We start from the raw sequence: 21,298 nt of genomic DNA, 5'->3' as shown, positions 1-21,298 counted from the left end.
CACTCAGATTCAATGATTATCAACTCATGATTGCATCTGAACTGTTTGTTTCCTTTTAAAATAGCCTATCCTACCCTCTACCCCCACCTCAATTTTGACATTACTCTGAAGCATTTCATTTCATCTGGAAATATTTCAGTATATATCCTAAAGACATAGAAGGTTGCATATTAGCTGTTTAAATTTTAAATTAAAAATTTGAAATTGGGCAGTATATTTATAAAGTTCAAACTTTAAGAAGTATGAAAGGGTATAAATGGTATGTAGTTTCCCTCTTACCCTTGTCTTCCAGTTCTCACTTCTCTTCTTGGTAAACGACTGCTCTTTACCAGTTCCCTGCGAATCTTTTCAGAAATTATTTGCACAAGGAGTGTGTGTATGTATGTGTATGTGTGTATGTATATGTATGTGTATTCATCCACATATTTATATATATTATGCTCCCACTCTTTGATAAAGATGAAATCACACTGTACACTGTACATTTAATACTCTACTTTGGAGATTGTTTTCAGTCATTAATTAACTCCTATTCTTTATGTTCCCATGAACTTCATTGTGTGTCAAATGTCTGATTTTTAGCGTTACCAAATATTTTTTGCTACTTATTTTTTTTTAAATAAATAATGGCCACATGACTGAGAGTATGACTTACACAACTCAAAATACATCCTTGCTAAGCTGTTGTATCCATTATTTATTGTTCTTTAATAAAATTACTCCAAAAGGTACTGGCTTAAAACAGCAACCATTTACCTATATATGGTTCTTTGGTTGTGCATATTGGACTGAACTTACCTCTGTTGTTTTCTCCTGATCTTGTTTGGACTCACTCGTGTGGTTGCAGCCTTGTGGTAGCTGGGTTGCCCAAAATGGCCTCCCCCACAAGTCTGGTGGCTAGTGCTTGGCTGTTAGCTGGGCCTCACTCTCCATGTGCTCTTCCTCTTGCTTACTTTACATGATGCTATAAGGGCAGCAAGAATGGAAGCTGCAAGGCCACATTCTGTTGGTCAGAGGAACTCATAAAACTAGACCAAATTCAAAAGGTGGGTAAATAGACTCCATATGTTGGTGGGAGGAGTGACAAAAAATTTATGGTCATTTTTAATGCACTATAGATGACTTCTGTTGAACATGTCCCACAGAAAAAAGAAGTCTCATTACTTGTGTTGATTTGTGAGAATTAAATGGAATATGGTATCTGATGCCTGGCACATACATATCATCTGTATGTTAGGCACTGTTTGTAATCATAAATTATATGCATATGAATTATGTAAAAAAAAAAAAAAGTCTTGTTTCCTGCAAATTATCTTGAGAGTTTTAAGTAGTAAAGATATCTATGAAATTACCTGAAGCAAACTTAAATGAAAATATAGAAAAAGCTATTTTATATTGCTCAGATGTTTAATTTTAGAAATAATAGCTTTAAATTTGGATGTAAAAATTCTGAAGCATGTGAATTTTGAGAGAGGGGGGATTGTAAAGCAAACGACATTTGTTGTTTTCAAAGGAAACTGGAAAAAAATAGTATTTTAAGAAAAAGAGTAATTAGTTTCTAGCATAGGTTATAGTCAAAGTATATAGTGAGAAATAACCAAGAGAGCATGCCTAAATAGTTAAAAATCACAGGTGAAGATTTGATGATTTCTTTCATTCTTTCTTTCCTTCCTTCTTTTTTTCTCTTTCTCTCTTTCTCTCTCTCTCTGTCTCCCCCCCCTTTCTTTCTTTCTTTCAATTCCTCTTTCTAGTTAGTCTGTACAAATGGATGAATATCTATATCTACCTCTGATGTTTTTGAGGGGTACCTTGCCCCACAAAAGCACTGAACTATTTTAGAACAATGCTGTGGTTTTATAGTGTGTTTCTCATGAATTACCTGAAACAGTGTTTTCTTGACTTGCCTTCATATGCTTATATAAAATTTATTTTTTGTGCATGCTATATGAAATATCGATCTGCATACCTTTAATACTTTAAAAACATTTATTCATGATGATGAGTTCACTCCTCAATGTTAGGTAAGTTTGGTAACCATATTTTTCAGAGTCTTCATTTTACTGACCACAAAGTTTTCAGTCACTGTTTTGTACAAGCCCTCTGTTTGGGCTTTTTTATTTTTATGTGTCATAAAATCTTCCAATTTTCTGAAGATTTTACATACCTTTGTTGTTGGGATTTCTGTTGTTATTATGAAAATGTCCTTAGGGGCAAGGGCAAGAGGGAGGAATCATATATAGAAACCCCCTTCTCTGTCATTCTTTAGGTTTTTTTTTTCTGGTGTCATGTTTTAGTACATGGGTTGGGATGTTAAGTAAGTTGAAATTTTTGTGTATGATGTTTCAAAGCAAATTAAGATGCAAAAAAAAAAGATTCAAGTTGAATGTTTTAAGAATGATTTTTTAGGAAACAAAATCTGTATTAAGTTTAAAATTTTTTATTCTGAATATAAAATGAATACATATTTACTGAAAGGTAGAAATAAAAGAATAAAGATAAACTTACTCATAATTCTGAAGAGAAGCTAATTCTCTCCCTCTTGCTTTTTAAGACATTTTGTTTTATTCCCTTCAGCTTCTTAATTCTTGTGTTTGTGTCACTGTGGTCAAATTGTAAATGCTTAGGGTTTTTTTCTTTTCTTTTCTAAAAGAGTTAATGATTTTTAAACTGTAATTAGAATTTGTTAACTTCTAGGAGTCCCCTCACCTTTGTATCATGTTTTTGGAAAAACCACACTAGTTTAATACTTAAAGCATTTCTGAAAATAAAAGGCAAAGTTATATGTTATAGGGGAATTTTTTTCCCCCCAAAGAGTTTAAACTATTATATATTTAAAAAAAATCCCTAATGACATCTCATCATTTAGAACATAGTCTTTGAATGAATTTCCAGTGTCTGTATATTTTGGTTCACAGTTTCTCACAGTCAGCTTAAGTCCAGTGAGTATTTTGATATATCTTATTGAGGCTACACCTCAATGCGATTTGGACACCTCATGATTTTTCATCTTTGTCTTAACCGTATTAGGTTTGAAAACTACATTTCTTTGCACTCTGATTTTTTTCTGTTTTCGTTCATTTTTATTTATTTATTTTATAAAATGAGAGCAGCATGCAATAAAACTTTCAAGCACAGAGCACTGAGGACGAAGGGTAAATATTGCAACAACAATGCTTGACTGAGAGGTGTATCATTCAGTGATAATCTAGAGTTCATGCTCTTGTTTTGAGATACAAAAGTCTAAATTCTAATGTACTAAAGACAAAAGGAGGTGTGGCTATCAGTGTATGACTAAGGAAAATGTAAGCTGTAAAAAAATTAGGCATGTGTACAATTTAACTTTTTTACTAATTTATTTTGAACTCATGACCAAATTGGTGATAGTTTTCCCATTTTTCTTTTTATTTAAATCAAACGAGTTATAGATAATTTTGAGAATTTTGTGTATTTGGTGCGTTCAAAGCCAGGATTGCTATTTTTTTTCCTCATGTAAGACCTCTTGAAAGAAACAGTAACCTCAAGGGATCTATGAGTGGACTTCTATTGAAATTTATGCAAAATATAGGGCCTTTTTCTCAGGAAAAGATCTAGAGGTTTTATCAGTTTTTTATAGGTATCAGTGACCATAAAGGGTTATGAACAACAAACAGAAGCTTCCTTTTTTTCTAAAGTATAGAAAACAAGAAATTGAAATGATGAAACTTATAAATTATGCTTAGGTTGAAGTAGAAACTGGCAAAAACATTCAAAGCTTAAGTCAGTTATAAATTATCACATCTAAAGTCATCTTTTCTTAAAAGTCCCTCCTGATTTGTTACAGAAATATGTATCAGTTGTAGAAAATTTGGAAAACAAAGAAAATAAAAATTGCCTATAAACTCATCACCTAAAGCTAAGACTTAGGCACTTTGAGGGCATTTCTTTCACACTTAGAGTTATGTGTTTTTATATAACTTTTAAACTTTCTTACGTTGAATTCACATCTCATTCTATTCTTAGAGCAAAAGAATACTGATGAAGAAACAGGTACCAATGATAACTGACAAGTGTGAAGTTACATGTGCATGGTTGTTGGTAGAGGGCACAAATTCCTCTCTCCCACCTTTGCTGTGTATATCCATTGTACTCTGTTGTCTCATTGTTGAAAAGTTCAATTGAAGAAATCTCGTAGAATGTTAGCTGCGTCTGTCTCTCTTTGGATAATTTTGTTTCATTAAACTTTTGAAAAATTATAAGTTTTTATATTTAGGTTCATCTGTTATCTATTTCTAAAAATAAAGTTTTCTGATAGACTCATAAAATATAAAGAACATGGATTATTTCATCAGCATCTTCTGATATGTTTCCTAGGTATGAGTTGAGAAAAAGGAATATGAGACCATATTGCCTGAATTTTGAATACTATCATTTATCTTGATAGTATTTTATTTTGCCATGACCATTTTTTTTAAATGCTGTTGATTTTATACAGATACATTTAAATTGTTAAAAGAGTTCCCCTTCCCATCAGATTGCAGAAGGCACAACAGTGTAGATCCGTCTTTCAAGGATGTTTTTATTGCTTAATATAACCTTGATAATTTGTTATGCTGTTTAAGAGGATACTTTAAAAAAATCAGTAATTCCTTTCTTTAGAAACGAGAAGATTTCTCTCTTTACAATGCCTGACTTCAGTATTCCTCTATTTTCTTAATTTTTGAGGTAAAAACCAAGGCATCCATCAAGCCAGTGGATCTTTAACAGAGAAGCATTGCAAAAAAAAAAAAAAGACATGCTATATTTGAGCGATGATCCCTGCAGCATATGGCATAAGGCTTGGTTGCAGAGCAGGCACTCAATAAATGGTGAATTGAATTGAAACAAAGGTTTCTTGGATGCTTAATGGGACATTCTAGAGTGGGTATGATGGACTAAAAATCATTTTTAAAGAAGATTGTAAATTTATTCATATATATTCCAAAATCTTTGGGTTTTATAATTTCTTAAATTAAAAACTTAAAAGCATTAACTCTGCCCCAGATTAGCCCAAATATTAACACTAATGTAAAGCCATTTCCCTTTTTTCCCTTTAAGCATCTGTTTTCTGCTTTTTTGTTTAGGATATTAGGTAAAGAGAATGATAGAGGAGATTTTTTAAAAATGGGCTTAATGTCTATTTTCTGCCTATTCCAACTTCATACATTAAAGTGAAAATTAACAAAATTTTATTTCAGTGATTTGTTTTATTTTCCTTTTTTATCATTGAAAGCTGGAAATTGGAGTCTTTAATCACTTGTCTCAAAGAAGGGATGTAGAACTTTTTCTTTTGCTTCACAAAGATTTTCTTTTATCCGTTGCATTTAAGAAGAGGATTAAAAATAAGGAGTTCCTCTCATATTTTTCCCATCTCCTTTTTTAATATTCTATTATGAAAATCTTCAAACATACAGAAAAATTGAAAGAATTAAATAGATGAACCTTGATCACATATCTATCCATACCTCAACCCTTAATCCATTTTTTAATGATGCATTTCACAGTAAATTGTGGACATCTACATACTTCACCTATAAGTACCTATAAGTACTTGAGCATACACATCATTTAACTTACTGTCTCTCATACTTTTTATAACCTTATGGAAATAAGGTATTTCTCATGAGATCTGTCCTGATCTTCATCCTTAAGGTTAAGGCTAGTTTGTAGTTATGTCCTTTTTTTTTGCTGCTGCTTTTTAATAACAATAGATGCTTCTCAGAAGGCTTTTATTATAGCGCATGATTAGCAAGACTCAAAAGAAGATTATAAAAGTTTCTTATATGCCTTATAGCAGTGCTTTAGTTCTTATTTTCTATAAGGAACGTTGCATGAGGATGTCTGATGCAAATTAAATCTTACTTATTGGATAATTCTTTTAAATTAAGACTTGAAGGCTGAACCTAATCTGTAAGGATCAGATATGGTGAAGCCAAACAAAGAGGTCTATATAGAATAAATAAGTAGGCTTGAGAGGTTTATCCTAACTATATCTGGGTTTTATTTTCCATTTGAAAAAAAATTATTTTAAGCAGTCCCTTCTTTGACTACATATTTTACCGTCTCCAAAAATTTAGTTATATATTTCTCAGTGGTAAAATAGAAAAAAATCTATTCAATTTTGGTACAAATAAAGATAGGTACAACCTTCCATAACACATTAGTTCTTAGAATCATTTTTGTGTTTTCTGTTTTATAGGCTTTGTGATCTTTAATGGGATTATTTAAGCCCTAAGTATGAGAGGGACTATTTGGAGATAACTGTTTGACCAGGCACTTGATGCTGGATATTTCCACTAGTGGGAATTTCAGGGAGAGAGTTCCTCAAGCCATACTTTCTCCCAGAGACACTGCTTGACTCCTACTTGCCTCCCTTCAAAAAGGATTTCTGCATGAGCTGCTTTTTAAATTATCTTCTCCTTTCTTTTTGTATTTTTAGAAAACAATTCAAAATTTAGAAATAGCAACTCCAGTCTTAAACTGTTCTCCAGTATGTCCACATTTTTGTTCTAGAGAGAATTATTGATAAGTTTAAAACTGAATATACGTGCTTTGGAATAATACTGATATTGATCTCTTGTAGCACCTTGATTGAACCTACTGTTCTTTTAATATATAAAAGAGATGTTTTGTTAGAAGTCCCCCCCTTTTCAGGTGTATTTACCGGAATATTATATATTGAATGTTAACTTGAATACTAGCTGTTTAACATTCGTAGGAACATTTAGACATCTAAGCATTTGCAGAATTACTTATCTAAAACTGCTAGTGTTTGTAGATTTAATATTGAGTTCACTGTGTGCAAGTATTGTGTCACATCAGATCTTTATGGACAGTATCCTGTTTCCAAAAGCTTCCTGAATTGTTACATTTAGCTATACTTTTAGCAGTAAGTTGTGCTATTTGTATCAAATTGAATGAATTTGACATAGTAGAATTATCTTAGCGGGTAATATAGTCTTTCTTTAAAATTTTAGAATTGGTGTTTTTTTGATACTTCATGGAAAAAGGGTCATTGGATGCTCAATGTAGATGTTCAGTGCTGGACAGGGTGTTAGACCGTTTATATTTAGTCCTGTTTGGATCTGTGCGATAGTTAGGCATTATTCCAATTTTACCATTGAAGATACTAAGACTAGGGTTAATTTGTTTATGTTAAGTGGTGAATCTGGGATTGACCCTCTGGTCTGACTTCAAAGCCATGTTCTTTCTGGTATATAGCCCTGTTCATGAAGTTTCCTAACATTTTATTCATATAAAAATGTATCCAGAAGGATCATTTTTGCCTTAAACAAATAAAGCCATTTTATGTTTATTTATAAAAAAGGATTCCAGAGGAAATTTTTTAAAAAGCACTAGAACATTAGAAAATGAAAAGCCTTGCTTGAAAGAATACACGTCAGAAGACCTAGGTTAAGGTCATTGCTTATTGCTTACCTCTCCTTGATAGAGTAGATCTAATTTCTCTTAAACGTGTGGTTTTTTCCATTTTCCTTCTGTTTTCTCTTTTGTAAGACGAAAATGTTGATAAGTGACATTTACTACAGGAATATTTTAGGATGAATAACAATATATATGTGAAATTCCTTGATATTTTTAAGACTAAATGGGATGATTTTTATTATGTTACTGTTGCTTTAGGGGAGCTAAAGAGTAAACTGAAACCAATTCCATGATTTTTATAAAGCAGTCATTTTTATTATCTGGAGAGTGATTATGCTGAAATTTATTCTAATTTTAATTCGACAATATCTACATGTTCTTTTAAATTACTTGCTGAAATGATGAGTTTTTTGTTTTCGTTATTTTTAAAAATTGAGACCACCACCCGTCTGCTTTAAAAAATTTCAGTGCTCTGGTTTTGCTTGCAGCCTGCAGCCTAGCAGGCAACCCTTAAACCTCATATCCAGAGAAGGTTTGGAAAGAGGTATCTCATTGTAGGGCTATTCAGTTCCAGCAGGTGTGAGAACCGAGTAGGCTTCACAATGTGGAAACATATGACCATTTCTGCTCCTACAGAATTACATCCTTTAGTGGTTTGAAATTACTTTATTTAGGTAGCTCTGTTTAGGTAAAACATGGAACAGACTCCAAGGCCCAGTCGAAATGCTTTTTATATTACCTCTACCTAATTTCTTCTAGCCCCTGATTGATTCTCTCTCACCTTAATAACATTAGTATGAATAACTGAAGGGTTGATGACTCCACCACATTTTTCAACCTAAAGTTTTCCGAGGAGAACTGAAGCATCTGATCAAATTTTGTGTTCGTGATTTCTATTCCAAAACCAGTGTTTATTCACTCAAAAGCTTTTATCAACTCTTCTTCCTTCATCTTGAGCCCGTTTCCCTCCAAACTCACTGTCTCCCTTAATTTCCAAATTTTACTTAATTCAGATGATCCTCTACCTTAGGGAACACTAATTCTCAAGATGTGTGTGTTCTACATCTAAAAGCTAATGTTCCTGAGAGTCTTAATTCTTTGATAAATGTATGGTGGAATAATGCCATTGCTAAATTTTGTAAAAACACGATTTTAAAATTAAAAAATACTTTAATCTTTAAATTGCTAAAATTAGGTGTTTGATTAGCTTGTCTTATGATACATAGCCTACTTGAGGAATTGTTAATTTGTGTATTAATTTAGTATTTGGTATTTTTTTGTCAACAGGAAGAAAGTAGATAATGACTATAATGCCCTTGAAGAAAGACTCAGTACCTTGCCTGATAAGTTGTCTTATAATATCATGGTATGTTTGGTGTGTTTCTTTTAAAGTAATATGTTGTTTCTTGTAAAGATATTAACTGTGTAGAGTAAAAAGATGTTTCTTTGCTTTATGTATATTGATTCACAAATTGCCTCCCTGATGGCCTCGATCAGAGGTAGCTACCATAGCAAGGAAGGTTTATTTTTGTTTTACTTTATAATAATACACTAATTGTAGTAATAGTTGATATTTACTTTGCCTTTTTTCAGATTTATATTAAATTATCATATTATGATGGCATAAATGTTAGCATAAAATTTGACATATTTGGTATGCACATTTACTATGTTAGAAAACTAATTACAACAGAAATATGGCATGTAGTCATTTCCTGTTAGCCAGAGCAGGAATAGACCATAATGTTGTGTAATTCACAGAATTAAACCCTAGAACATTGATTTTATATAAAAAGGTGCTGCTGATTTTTGTTTGCATGATCTTCATATCGACATAGCAGTCTATTCGTGAGCCCTGAATTAGATTCTTTCATTGCATAAATATTCTTTTTCATGAAGACTGTGTTCTTAATTAAATTAGCCCAAATATTTTGAAAATGTATTATTATTTATTATACCAGCTCAAATATTTCGTAAATTTTGTAAACCCTTTAAAGCTGTGTATTTGTTAATTCCTGTTTCACTCAAAAAAGAGACTGTTTTCTCAGAAATAATTTTCAGTTTTTAAAAATCAAAGTTATTCTTTATTAAGTTAATATTTTGTTTCTAGTTTGCTTTCATTTAGATTTATGAATCATCAAAAAATATAAACATTTGGAAGCAACACTAATTTCTCTGAAAGCTATATGTAAATATGCTCTTTTCTTGTTTTAATGTTGATTTATTAACCTAAAACAATTTTCTATAGGTTTTCCTAGTGAAATTTTAATATAATGTTAAATTTCCATGAAATTGACATTTTATTTTTCCTAGTGTAGAGATAAAAAGGACCTTCACACAGAGCTTTTAATGCTGCTTTATAAAATGTAGTTTTTAGTGTTTTTAATTTTTTTGCCCCCCCCCCTTTTTTTTTTAAACAATAGGTACCATTTGGCCCCTTTGCCTTCATGCCAGGAAAACTTGTCCATACTAATGAAGTCACTGTTTTACTTGGGGACAATTGGTTTGCAAAATGTTCAGCAAAGCAGGCTGTGGGCTTAGTTGAGCACCGGAAAGAACGTATGTACCAATTATAAATGATGTTTCTTTGCTGGATGTGTATTGGTTCACATAGTGCCACGCTGATGGACTGTTTGCTATTGAAAGTACCTTCCATTGATTTATTAGATAAATATAACAAATATCCAGGGTATTTGTGATTCTTTCGAATTAGAGGTAGTTTGAGCAGATCCAGCATTTGAGAATGTGGGCTGGAGAATGGAACATCTGGTTGGAAATGTCACCCACATTAGTATGTTTTCGGAAATTACCAAGTGTAAAAGTTACCACATATGGTTTTGTAGGTAGAAGTTGGATAGGTACAAGAATTGGGGTCATTTTATATTTTATAATTGGTTTGTTTTAGATGCTTTTCGTAGACTTACTTCCGCTTTTTAATACTTTAGCACAGAGAAGGAATTTACTTCCTTCTTCTCCTTCTCCTTCTCCTTCTCCTTATTGAACTAAGATAAATACCTATTTGCAAAAGTAGAAACAGTTCTTAACCATGCGTTTTGGTTTGGAAGAAGTCACATTTCCATTTTACAGAAGAAAAGGCCGGGTGGGGAGAGATGCTACCTAAAGTGTCACCCTTAAACTTAAGTGGTTTGAGGTTTCTGCCTCATTTTATTGAGGTAGTTCTAGTTTTCTTTATCTGTGATATTGTTTATTGATTTATACATATCCACACACACACACGTTGTGTAGTTGGATGGGTTGGCTTGGGTGCTAGCTTAGTTGCATTTTAAAATTAGGTTTATTTAGTATCTAATCTATGTTCTTAATTTCTGTAATAGCATACTTAAATTGATAGTATAATATCACCCCTACCTGATTTTTAACCTTCTAGTTAAATATGCATCTGAAAATAAATTTTTGAGGCTCCTTCTGTATAAATGAGGTCATGTAGATAGAAAACAGCTGAGCTTTCTAAAGCTGAAATTATTTCACTTATACATGAGTGGGTACTAGTTGGAGAACTCATTTACTCAGTGAAATTCTGGAATCTATATTTGGGGACTCTAATTGCAAATCAACTCCTATAAGTTTATAATTGATATATATTTTGATCTTTTGTGCCACTAATCAGAATCTTATTGTTTGGCTTGTGTATAATTTCTGGCAGTGATAATTCTTTTGGTATTACTACATTAAAGTAAGTCATGTATATTAGAGCAAAGAGAATGGGCATAATTCTTTAAAGGCCTTTCTTAATGGTGAAGGCTTTCTTTATCTGCTGGGGTAACTCTGCTGATATGAAATCAGTTCATAGTCTTTTGAAGATTGTTCACTTTGATTTTCATATGGATATTTCAGCAGAGAAATCTTTAGAATCAATTTGACTTATATTAATGGAAGAATACTTTTAATAGAATAGAACTCTAGAATAACAAAATATTTTTTGGTAAATCACTTTCCAGTGTTAGATACGGTTTTAGGAAGTGACGAAAACGATGACTTTTGGGGTTGATATTTATCTAAAATAATTTTCAGAACACATAAATAATAAATTATGTTTGAGAATCTATTTTGGTAAATGAATTCTAAAAAGTTGTTTTCACACAGTTTTATAATAATTTATAATAACTGAAGAAATTGTTCAGGCATATTATTGTACTTAACATTTATTAAGAAAAGATACTTTATTTTTCTTAAGGCAGAAGAAATAAAGCAGGTTAAACATACCTACCTCAGTGTCAACAGAATAATTGGGGAAGGTGAAGGGATGTCATTGCATGTTTAAAAAGTAATCAAAATACAGGACAAAATAGATTTAACACAACAACAATAAAAGGATTCAGAGGCAGTGACTCAGAGGAAGATCATTTGTAAGCGGAAGATGGCAAGCTCAGTGTCCTACCCTTTTGCTCACATCTGGCATTTTGCCATTTAACATGAATATGACCAGCTTTTTAAAGTTTTTTATTTTTTAAAATTATCAGAGCAAAGTTGACTTTTTATTTGGTATACAGTTCTATGAGTTACAACACTTGTAAAGATTTGTTTCACCAGCACCACAATCAGGAAACAGAATAGGATACAGGCTATACCTTAGTTAGGACATGGAACCACACCAAAAACTCTCTCATGTTTCCCTTTTGTGGTCACACCCTACCTCTACCCCTAAGACCTGACAACCACTGATCTATCACCTTTTCTAGAATGTCATATAAGTGGAATCATGCACTAGGTAACCTTTTGAGACTTACTTCTTTCACTCACCATAATGCCTCATCTAGGTTTTTCTGTGTATGAAAAGGTTCATTCCTTTTTATTGCTGAGTAGTGTTCCATTACATGCATGTACAACAGGTTTTCTATTTACCTATTGAAGGACACTTGGGTTTGCTTCTGGTGTTTTGGCAATTACAAACAGAGTTGCTATAAACCTTTTTGTACACGTTTTTATATGACCATAAATTTTCTTTGCTGTTGAGAAATACCTGTTGTTTTCTTTTAGTGTCTTTGTCTGGCTGGCCTCATAGCAAGTATTCCTTCCTTTTCACTATTTTGAAAGAGTTTAAGAATTGGTGTTAATTCTTCTTTGTTTGGTAGAATTCATCTGTGAAGCCATCTGTTCTGGGCTTTTTTTTTTTGGCTGTGTTGGGTCTTCGTTGTGGGCTCTTCATTGTGGCATGTGGGCTTCTCTAGTTGCATTGCACAGACTCTAGAGCACGGGGGCTCAGTAGTTGCGGCACGTGGGCTTAGTTGCGGTATGTGGGATCTTAATTCCCCAACCAGGGATTGAACCCGGGCCCCCTGCATTGGGAGCATGGAGTCTTAACCACTGGACCACCGGGGAAGTCTCTGTTCTGGGCTTTTCATTGTTGGGAGGTTTTTGATTATTGATTCAATCTCCTTACTTGTTCTAGGTCTACTCAGATTTTCTGTTTCTTCTCATTTCAGTTTTAGTAGTCCATATGTTTCTAGGAATTTGTCTCTCTAGGTTATTCAGTTTGTTGGCATTCAACTGTTCACAGTATTTTATAATCCTGTTTCTGTAAAATAAGTAGTATTGTCTCACTTTTCTTTTTGTTTTTTTAATTTAGCTTTTTATTTTAAGATTCTGCTTTTTATTCTTCCTCCTGCAGGTTTACTGCATATTTCATTTCAGGCTCTATATGTGATTATAAAGGCATATCTACTTTTATTTCTGGTTTTAGTGACTTGAGTCTCTCTTTTTCTTAGTCAGTCTAGGTAGACTTGTCAATTTTGTTCATCTTCTCAAAGAACCAGCTTTTATTTTTGATTTTTCTCTGTTGTTTTTCCATTCTCTATTTTGTTTCTTTCTACTCTAATCTTTGTTATTCCTTCCTTCTGCTTGCTTTGGATAGTTTATTATTCTTTTTCAAGTTTCTTAAAGCATACAGTTAGGTTATGATTTGAGATCTTTCTTTTTTTTAATGTAGGTGTTTACAGGTATAAATCTCTCTCAGCATTGCTTTCTCTGTGTCCTATAAATTTTAGTATATTGTGTTTTCATTTTTGTTGATCTCAAGGTATTTTCTAATTTGCTTTGTGATTTCTACTTTGACCCATTGCTTAATTCAGTGTTTTGTTAAATTTCCACGTGTTTGTGAATTTTTCATTTTGCCTTCTGTTGTTGGTTTCTGATTTCATTCCATTGTGATTGGAAAAAATACTTTGTGTGGTTTCAATCTTGTGAAAATTTTTAAAGACTTGTTGTGTGACCTATCACATGGTCTTTCTTGGAGAATGTTCCATGTTTCCCTTAGAAGAATATGTATTCTGCTCCTGTTGGGTGGAATGTTCTGTATGTATCTGTTAGGTCTAGTTGTTCTATAGTGCTGTCAAAATCCTCTTTCCTAATCATTCTCCTTTCTGGTTCTTCTGACCTTTATTGTAAGTGGGGTGTTGACATCTCCAATTCTTACTGCAGAACTGCTTGAATTGTGTCAATTTTTGCTTCACATATTTGAGGCTCTGTTGTTAGGTATGTGTATTTTTATAATTTTATTCTTTATTTTAAAATTTTATTGAAGTATAGATGATTTACAATGTTGTCTTAATTTTTGTTGTACAGCAGTGTGATTCAGTTATACATATATATTCTTTTTCATATTCTTTTCCATTATGGTTTATCACAGGATATTGAATATAGGTCCCTGTGCTATACAGTAGGACCTTGTTGTTTATCCATCCTATGTATAATATTGGGTTGGCCAAAAAGTTCGTTCGGGTTTTTCTGTAACATCTTACGGGAAAACCCGAATGAACGTTTTGGCCAACTCAGTAGTTTGTACCTGCAATCCCAAATTCCCAATCCTTCCCTCCCCCACTCCCCCTCCCCCTTGGCAACCACAAGTCTGTTCTCTATATCTTTGAGTCTGTTTCTGTTTTGTACCTATGTTCATGTATGTCGTATTTTAGATTCCACATGTAAGTGATACATGGTATTTGTTGTTCTCTTTCTGACTTACTTCGCTTAGTATGATAATCTCTTGGTCCATCTGTGTTGCTGCAAATGGTATTATTTCATTCTTTTTTTATGGCTGAGTAATATTCCATTGTATGTATATAGCACATCTTTATGCATTCATCTGTCAATGGACATTTAGGTTGTTTCCACGTCTTGGCTATTGTAAATAGTGCTGCTATGAATATAGGGGTGCATGTATCTTTTCTAATTTTAGTTTTGTCTGGATATATATGTCCAGGAGTGGGATTGCTGGATCATATGGCAACTTTGTTTTTAGTTTTTTGAGGAACCTCCATACTGTTTTTTCCATAGTGGCTGCACCAGTTTACATTCCCACCAACAGTGTGGGAGGGTTCCTTTTTCTCCACACCCCCTTCAGCGTTGTTGTTTGTAGACTTTTTGATGTTGGCCATTCTGACCGGTGTGAGGTGGTAAGTCATTGTAGTTTTGATTTGCATTTCTCTAATAATTAGCGATGATGAGCATCTTTTCATGTGCCTATTGGCTATCTGTATCTCTTCTTTGGAGAAATGTCTACTTAGGTCTTCAGCCATTTTTTTGATTGGGTTGTTTGTTTTTTTGTTATTGAGTCATATGAGCTGGTTATGTATTTTGGAAATTAAGCTCTTGTCAGTCGCATCATTTACAGATGTTTTCTCCCAGTACGTAGGTTGTCTTTTTGTTTTGTTTATGGTTTCCTTTGCTGTGCAAAAGCTTCTAAGATTAGGTCCCATTTGTTTATTTTTGCTTTTATTCTGTTGCCTTGGGAGACCTAAGAAAACATTGTTACGATTTATGTCAGGGAATGTTTGCCTATGTTCTCTTCTAGGAGTTTTATGGTGTCATGTCTTGTATTTAAGTCTTTAAGCCATTTTGAGTTTATTTTTGTGTATGGTGTGAGGGTGTGTTCTAACTTTATTGATTTGCATGCGGCTGTCCAACTTTCCCAGCACCACTTGCTGAAGAGACTGTCTTTTCCCCACTGTATATTCTTGCCTCTTTTGTCGAAGATTGACCATATGTCTGTGGGCTTATTTCTCGGCTATTTTGTCCATTGAACCATATGTCTTTTTTTGTGCTAGTACCACGCTGTTTTGATTATTGTAGCTTTGCAGTATTGTTTGAAGTCTGGAAGGGTTATGCCTCCTGCTTTGTTCTTTTTCCTCAGGATTGCTTTGGCAATTCTGCATCTTTTAAGATTCCATATAAAATTTAGGATTATTTATTCTAGTTCTGTGAAAGGCATCATGGGTAGTTTGATGGGGATTGCATTAAATCTTGCTTTGGGTAGCATGGCCATTTTAACAATATTAGTTCTTACAATCCAAGAGCATGGGTTATCTTTCCATTTCTTTGGAACCATCTTCAGCTTCCTTTTTTTTTTTGTTTTTTAAATTATCAGCTGTTTTTTTTTTAATTAATTAATTTATTTATTTTTGGCTGTGTTGGGTCTTCGTTTCTGTGAGGGCTTTCTCTAGTTGCGGCAAGCGGGGGCCACTCTTCATCGCGATGCGCGGGCCTCTCACTATCGTAGCCTCTCTTGTTGCGGAGCACAGGCTCCAGACGCGCAGGCTCAGTAGTTGTGGCTCACGGGCCCAGTTGCTCCACGGCATGTGGGATCTTCCCAGACCAGGGCTCGAACCTGTGTCCCCTGCATTAGCAGGCAGATTCTCAACCACTGAGCCACCAGGGAAGCCCTTCAGCTTCCTTTATTAATGTTTTGTAGTTCGCAGCATACAAGGCTTTTACCTCCTTGGTGAGGTTTATTTCTCAGTATATAATTGTATTCTTGATAGATTAAACCTTTTATCAATATAAAATACCCCTTGTCTGTTGTAACCTTTTTTGACTTATTTTGTCTCAGTGTAGCCACTCCAGTTCTTTCTTGTTACTGTTTGCATGGAATATCTTTTCCATCCTTTTTCTTTCAACCTATTGTGTGTCCTGAGAAGTAAAGTGAATCTCTTTTTGACAGCATATAGTTGGATCTTGTTTTTTTTTTTTTTTTTTTCCCAATCGATTCTCCTAATCTGTGCCTTCCTACTCCATGGTACTTTAATACATTTACATTTATAGTAACTATTTATAGGGCATTGCCATTTTATTATTTTGATTCCCTTCTCATTATCTTTATTGATAGTTTATAGGTATTTTGATTGTGGTTACCATGGAGATTACTTACAACATCCTAAGGTTATAGCAATGTATTTTGAATTGATTCCAGCTTAACTTCAATCACTTAGAAAAAAAGCTATTTCTTTATAGCTCTGTTCCCCCCTTTATATTATCGATGTCACAAATTATATCTTTATATTGTATAGCGATTAACATAGATTTGTAATTTTTTTTCTGCGTTTCTCTTTTACATCCTGTAGTAAATAAAAAGTGGAGTTACAAGCCACAATGACAATAATACTATTTTAAATTTTTGCCCACGTTTACCTTACCAGAGATCTTCACATGTTCATATGGATTCTAGTTATTGTCTAGTGGCCTTTCATTTCAACCTGAAGAATTCCCTTTAGTTTTTCTTGTAGGGCAGGTGTAATGATAAGGAACTCCTTTAACTTCTGTTTATCTGGAAATGTCTTAATTTATTCTTCATGTCTGAAGTACAGTTTTTAATCTCTCAGTACTTTAAGTATTTCAGCCCACTGGAGTTCTGACTTCCAAGGTTTCTATTGAGATCTCTGCTGATATTCTCATTGAGGATCCCTTATATGTGATGAGTTTTTTTCTTGCTGCTTTGAAGATTCTCTGTGTCTTTCAAGAGTTCGATTATGTGTCTTGGTGTGGGTCTAATTGGGTTTATTCTACCTGGAATTAGTTGAGCTTTTTGGATTTGTATCAATAGATTCATGTCTGGGCAAATTCAAGAGTTGTTCGGCCATCATTTCTTCAAATAATCTCTTTGCCACTTTCTTTCTCTTCTCCTTTTGCGACTCCCTTAATGTATATATTAATCCACTTGATATGTCCCATAAATCCTTTAGGCTCAGTTCACTTTTCTTCATTTTTTTTCTTTCTGTTCCTTAGACTTGATAAAGTCAAATGTCTGTAATCTTCAAGTTCACTGATTTTTTTCTTCTGCTTGCTCAAAGATGTTGTTGACCCCTCTAGTGAATTTTTCAATTCAGTTATTATATTTTTCAGCTCCAGAATTTGTGTTTGGGCCCTTCTTATAATTTCTCTTTGTGGGTATTCTCACTTTGTTCATATATTGTTTTTTAAATTTCATTTAGTTTTTTGTATTTCTCTTTAGCTCTTTGAGCATAGGAGAGCTTTTAAAGTCCTTTTCTAGTACATCTGATGCCTATGTTTCTTCAGGGACAGTTTCTGGAGATTTATTTTGTTCTTTTGAATGGTCCGTGTTTTCCTGTTTACTGTGTGCTTTTTGATTTTTTGATGAAAGTTGGGCATTTGAAAACACAACTACCTCTCCCAGTCTTTGCAGAGTGGTGAGAAGGACCTTCACTAATAAGCTAGGCATTCTTTAAGCCTTTGTATCAACCCAAAGTGAAAAGTTTTGTCTTTTGTGTGTTTTCTGAGCATGTCTTTCCTGGGCCTGTGTATGGATTTTTGATTACCCTATATACATGGCTGCTTTTGAATATTTTACTTTGCCAGAGAGTCTCACCTCAACTTCTCTTTGCAGCCTCAGGATGTATGTTGTATGGCTCAATCTCTCATCTCTTGCCCTAGGCATCTGCAGAACTGTAGTCAGTCCTCCTGCAGCTTTCAACAGCAGTGCCAGCTAATTTCTTCCCCCTGAGGCCTGGTTTAGGTGAGGCAGATACCAGTTTTTCAGACAGCCCCCAGACTGGTTAGAATGTTGCAAATACAGTCTAGTTTGTTCTCTGTGGTTCCAGGCAGGGATCTGGGCTGCCACCTTCTCCAGACCAAAACTGCTCCACACTAGGGAGTGGGTGGGGAAAGGCAAGTAAAAATGCCATGAAATTTCCTGCCATTTTGACTGTGGCTTTTTCTTGTTTGGGTGTTTGCATGGTTGTAGACCTTTGACTGTTTTCCAGAGCCCCTCTAAGATATTTTAGTTAGTTTTTGTGTTTTTGATGTTTTTCAGGGAGGCAGGGAAAGCTTGAAGCTTCTTAGTCTGTAATTTCGCTCCTTGTTGTTTTAAAGGAAGATTTTATTTTCCTTTGAGCATAGGAAACTTCTGAGCATGTTTGTAGTAAGTAAATGCAGTGAGTGATTAATTGGAGGAAGGAAGGAATGAGAAGATCCTGGAGGTGATGAGATTCAAAGCATAGATAGAAAATGTAGCTTTGGAAAATATCGATGAAGAAGAGAAAGAAGCAAGATTAGGTGAAGAATATTTGGGTTGAAGACGTTAGATTAAAATCTTCATAGTAATAAAGTCAAGTTTATTTGTTCAGAAGTAGGAGAGGTTAGGATCTTGAAGTGCATGTGGACTATGTATTATGGGAAATGTGATATGGCCATCAACAAACTTTTATGATTTATCTTATGAGGCAATATGTGTATTCTTTAGTATCTTCAGTGAGGCATATCTTAAATGCATTGGTATTTTGTTACAGAGTATAAGTTTATGATTTTTGGTTTTATCTTCAGAATAAACATAAATAGCTTTAAAACATCATATACCTTAAAACATATAATAAAAATGTAGTATCCTTCTCTGTCCCTCTCTGCTCCCAGTTCCCATTCCCTAGAGGTATTTCTTTTAGTCTTTAGGCTAATCTTTTGCTTTCCTCTTTTTATGCATATTTCCCAAGTACTTTGCATATTCTGTTTTCTTGATTTTTTTTTTTCCAATTTTATGTAGTATCTACTAGTTGCCTGCGTATAATTAAAGGGGAACATTTAGCTCATGTTCTTCTCCCTGTTCCTCAATCATTTTAATATTTTTTATTACAATTTTTGTTTAATCAGTGTTCATTCTTAGATATAATTCCATTTCCATTCTTGAACAGCCTTTCATTTGAAGTTTACTGCTTTTTTTTTGTTTGTTGCATAATGTTATGTATCTGTCATTAATTCAACCAAACACTTTGATCTTATTCTTAGAGACTTCTTTACTGGAGTCCTTCATATTTGCTCCTCTCTTGAATTTCAAAGAATGGCTATCTTCCTAGTGTCTTCCTTTATCACTGTACCACATCTTTGCCTCTTATTTATTCCCATTTCTTGGGAATATTCCTATGGCATCTCCTTTCAAGTTTTAGCTTTTAGTAACTTTCTAGGAAGGTATGTGGGAGATACATTTTTTTGAAATTTTGCATGTCTGAAAATATTTTTTATACTCCTGCTTTTTGTAACTACTCTATTTAGAATTTGAAGTTTAAACAATTTTGAAGGCCTTCTGTCTTACGGTTGCTAGTAAAAAACTGATTCCATTTTCTTTCCTTTGTATGTGACTTGTTTTTTCTCTTTAGAAATTTTAGGTTCTTGTCTTATTCCCCATGATCTGAAATGCCATAGTGATATATACCTTGTGTAGAGTTTTAAAAATTCATTTGCTAGGTGTTTGGTGGGACCTTTCAGTGTGGAGATTCATGTCCTACAATTTTGGGAAATTTTTAATATTATTTCTTTGATAATTTCCTTCTCTTGTCCATCTCTTTATCTTTGTTATAATTTTTTACCTGATTTCTTCTATTTTATGTTTGGAATCATGGAAAGATTTTTTTTTTTTAATTTCTGCACATTTTAATTCCAAGGAGCTCTGTTTCTTGTTCATTTATTTGTTTTTCTGTTGTCCTTTGAACGTTTCTTTGGCATAGATACTACTCTTGTTTCGTGGATATAAAAATCTTTTTTTAGGATTTTAGAATTTTTTTCTTTTAGAGTTTTCTTCATGCATTGCTTTTGTTTTTTGTTCCTTTCATATTACTTTTTTTTTTTCCTCTCTGGCATTTGACTTCAAATATTTGGTGATCATTGGCTAACCATTCATACTTAAGAGTTAAGCACTGTTAGGAAACTGTGTGGGCAGAGTTTGTTGACTAATAGCTTTTCCGTAGGGAGTTAAAGTTGCAAGATGATTTTTCTCATTAAGGGATTGACAAAAAAATCAGCAGTTTTGGAGTTAATTAACATCCTACCAAAGAATTTTCTAATCATCACCTAGTGTTTTGAGAACCAGGCTGGATGTCTCAGGGTTCGGTATGTACACTGGTTTCACCAAGACATTTCCTATTCTCTTCTCAGTTCTTCACCTCTCCCCACAGTCCCTGCAGACTCTAGGCTGTAAATCTTTTGCTAAGTCAAGGAGGGAAATTACCTGGCTATGCTTTGGGAGGAGGGGGTTTGGAACCTAATCATTCCATTCAAACTTTAATTCAGATATTTGTTTTTAGTTCACCCTTTCCTTCAGAAATATTTCCAAGAGAGGAGCCTTCTCCAAGTCCTACAACTGCAGCTTTACAACTGCTGCAGTTAAAGCTTTTTCTGTTGTGCAAAGTCAGTTACCAGTTGTCCAGTTTCCAAAACTTGGTTGACATCCTTTGTCTGCTATATTCCTTGTCTCCTTTCCCATTATCTTTGTCTTTATGCCCTCAAAATTTTTTTTCTTAGTTGTTATTTTAATAAGGTATGGGGGAAAAGTAAATTAAGTGCATGAATTCAGTCTGTGTTAAAGCAGAAGTACAGACCTTTGAACTGGTTTAAGGAGAGATCCTATCCAGAGGTTTGTGAACATTTCCACCAGGGGGCATGTCCTGTTGAAACTGTTGAAAGAATACTGAAAAATTCCAGCACACAAAAGGAGAGAGATTGGAATGGAGTGGTTACAAAGGATTCAGAAGAGACTTGTCTTTACAGGCCTGATTCTATCCAGTACATATGAGTATATGGCTAGGTAGAAAGATTGCTTTCGTGAATGATGTTTGTAACTTCTATTAGGCTTTGCAAATAATTTTTTTTACATTTAAAACTTTATTCC

General features: G+C 33.7%; 1 protein-coding gene across 2 annotated transcripts in view; it reads left to right on the top strand.

Moving 5' to 3' along the window:
- URI1 (URI1 prefoldin like chaperone) overlaps positions 1–21,298 on the top strand; it is a 64,753-nt gene that overhangs the window by 28,744 nt on the left and 14,711 nt on the right. For both annotated transcript variants that reach the window (XM_082437653.1, XM_082437652.1), the window contains 2 exons: positions 8,686–8,764; positions 9,822–9,957. In XM_082437653.1, the coding sequence (XP_082293779.1) occupies positions 8,762–8,764; positions 9,822–9,957 (139 nt within the window). In that variant the 5' untranslated portion in view covers positions 8,686–8,761. The remainder of the gene's footprint in view (positions 1–8,685; positions 8,765–9,821; positions 9,958–21,298) is intronic.

This window comes from Balaenoptera physalus (assembly GCF_965194825.1).
Source record: "Balaenoptera physalus genome assembly, chromosome: 19".
Lineage (NCBI taxonomy): Eukaryota > Metazoa > Chordata > Mammalia > Artiodactyla > Balaenopteridae > Balaenoptera > Balaenoptera physalus.
Note: the sequence above shows the minus strand (reverse complement) of the source record. Positions and strands in the feature narration are given on the sequence as shown.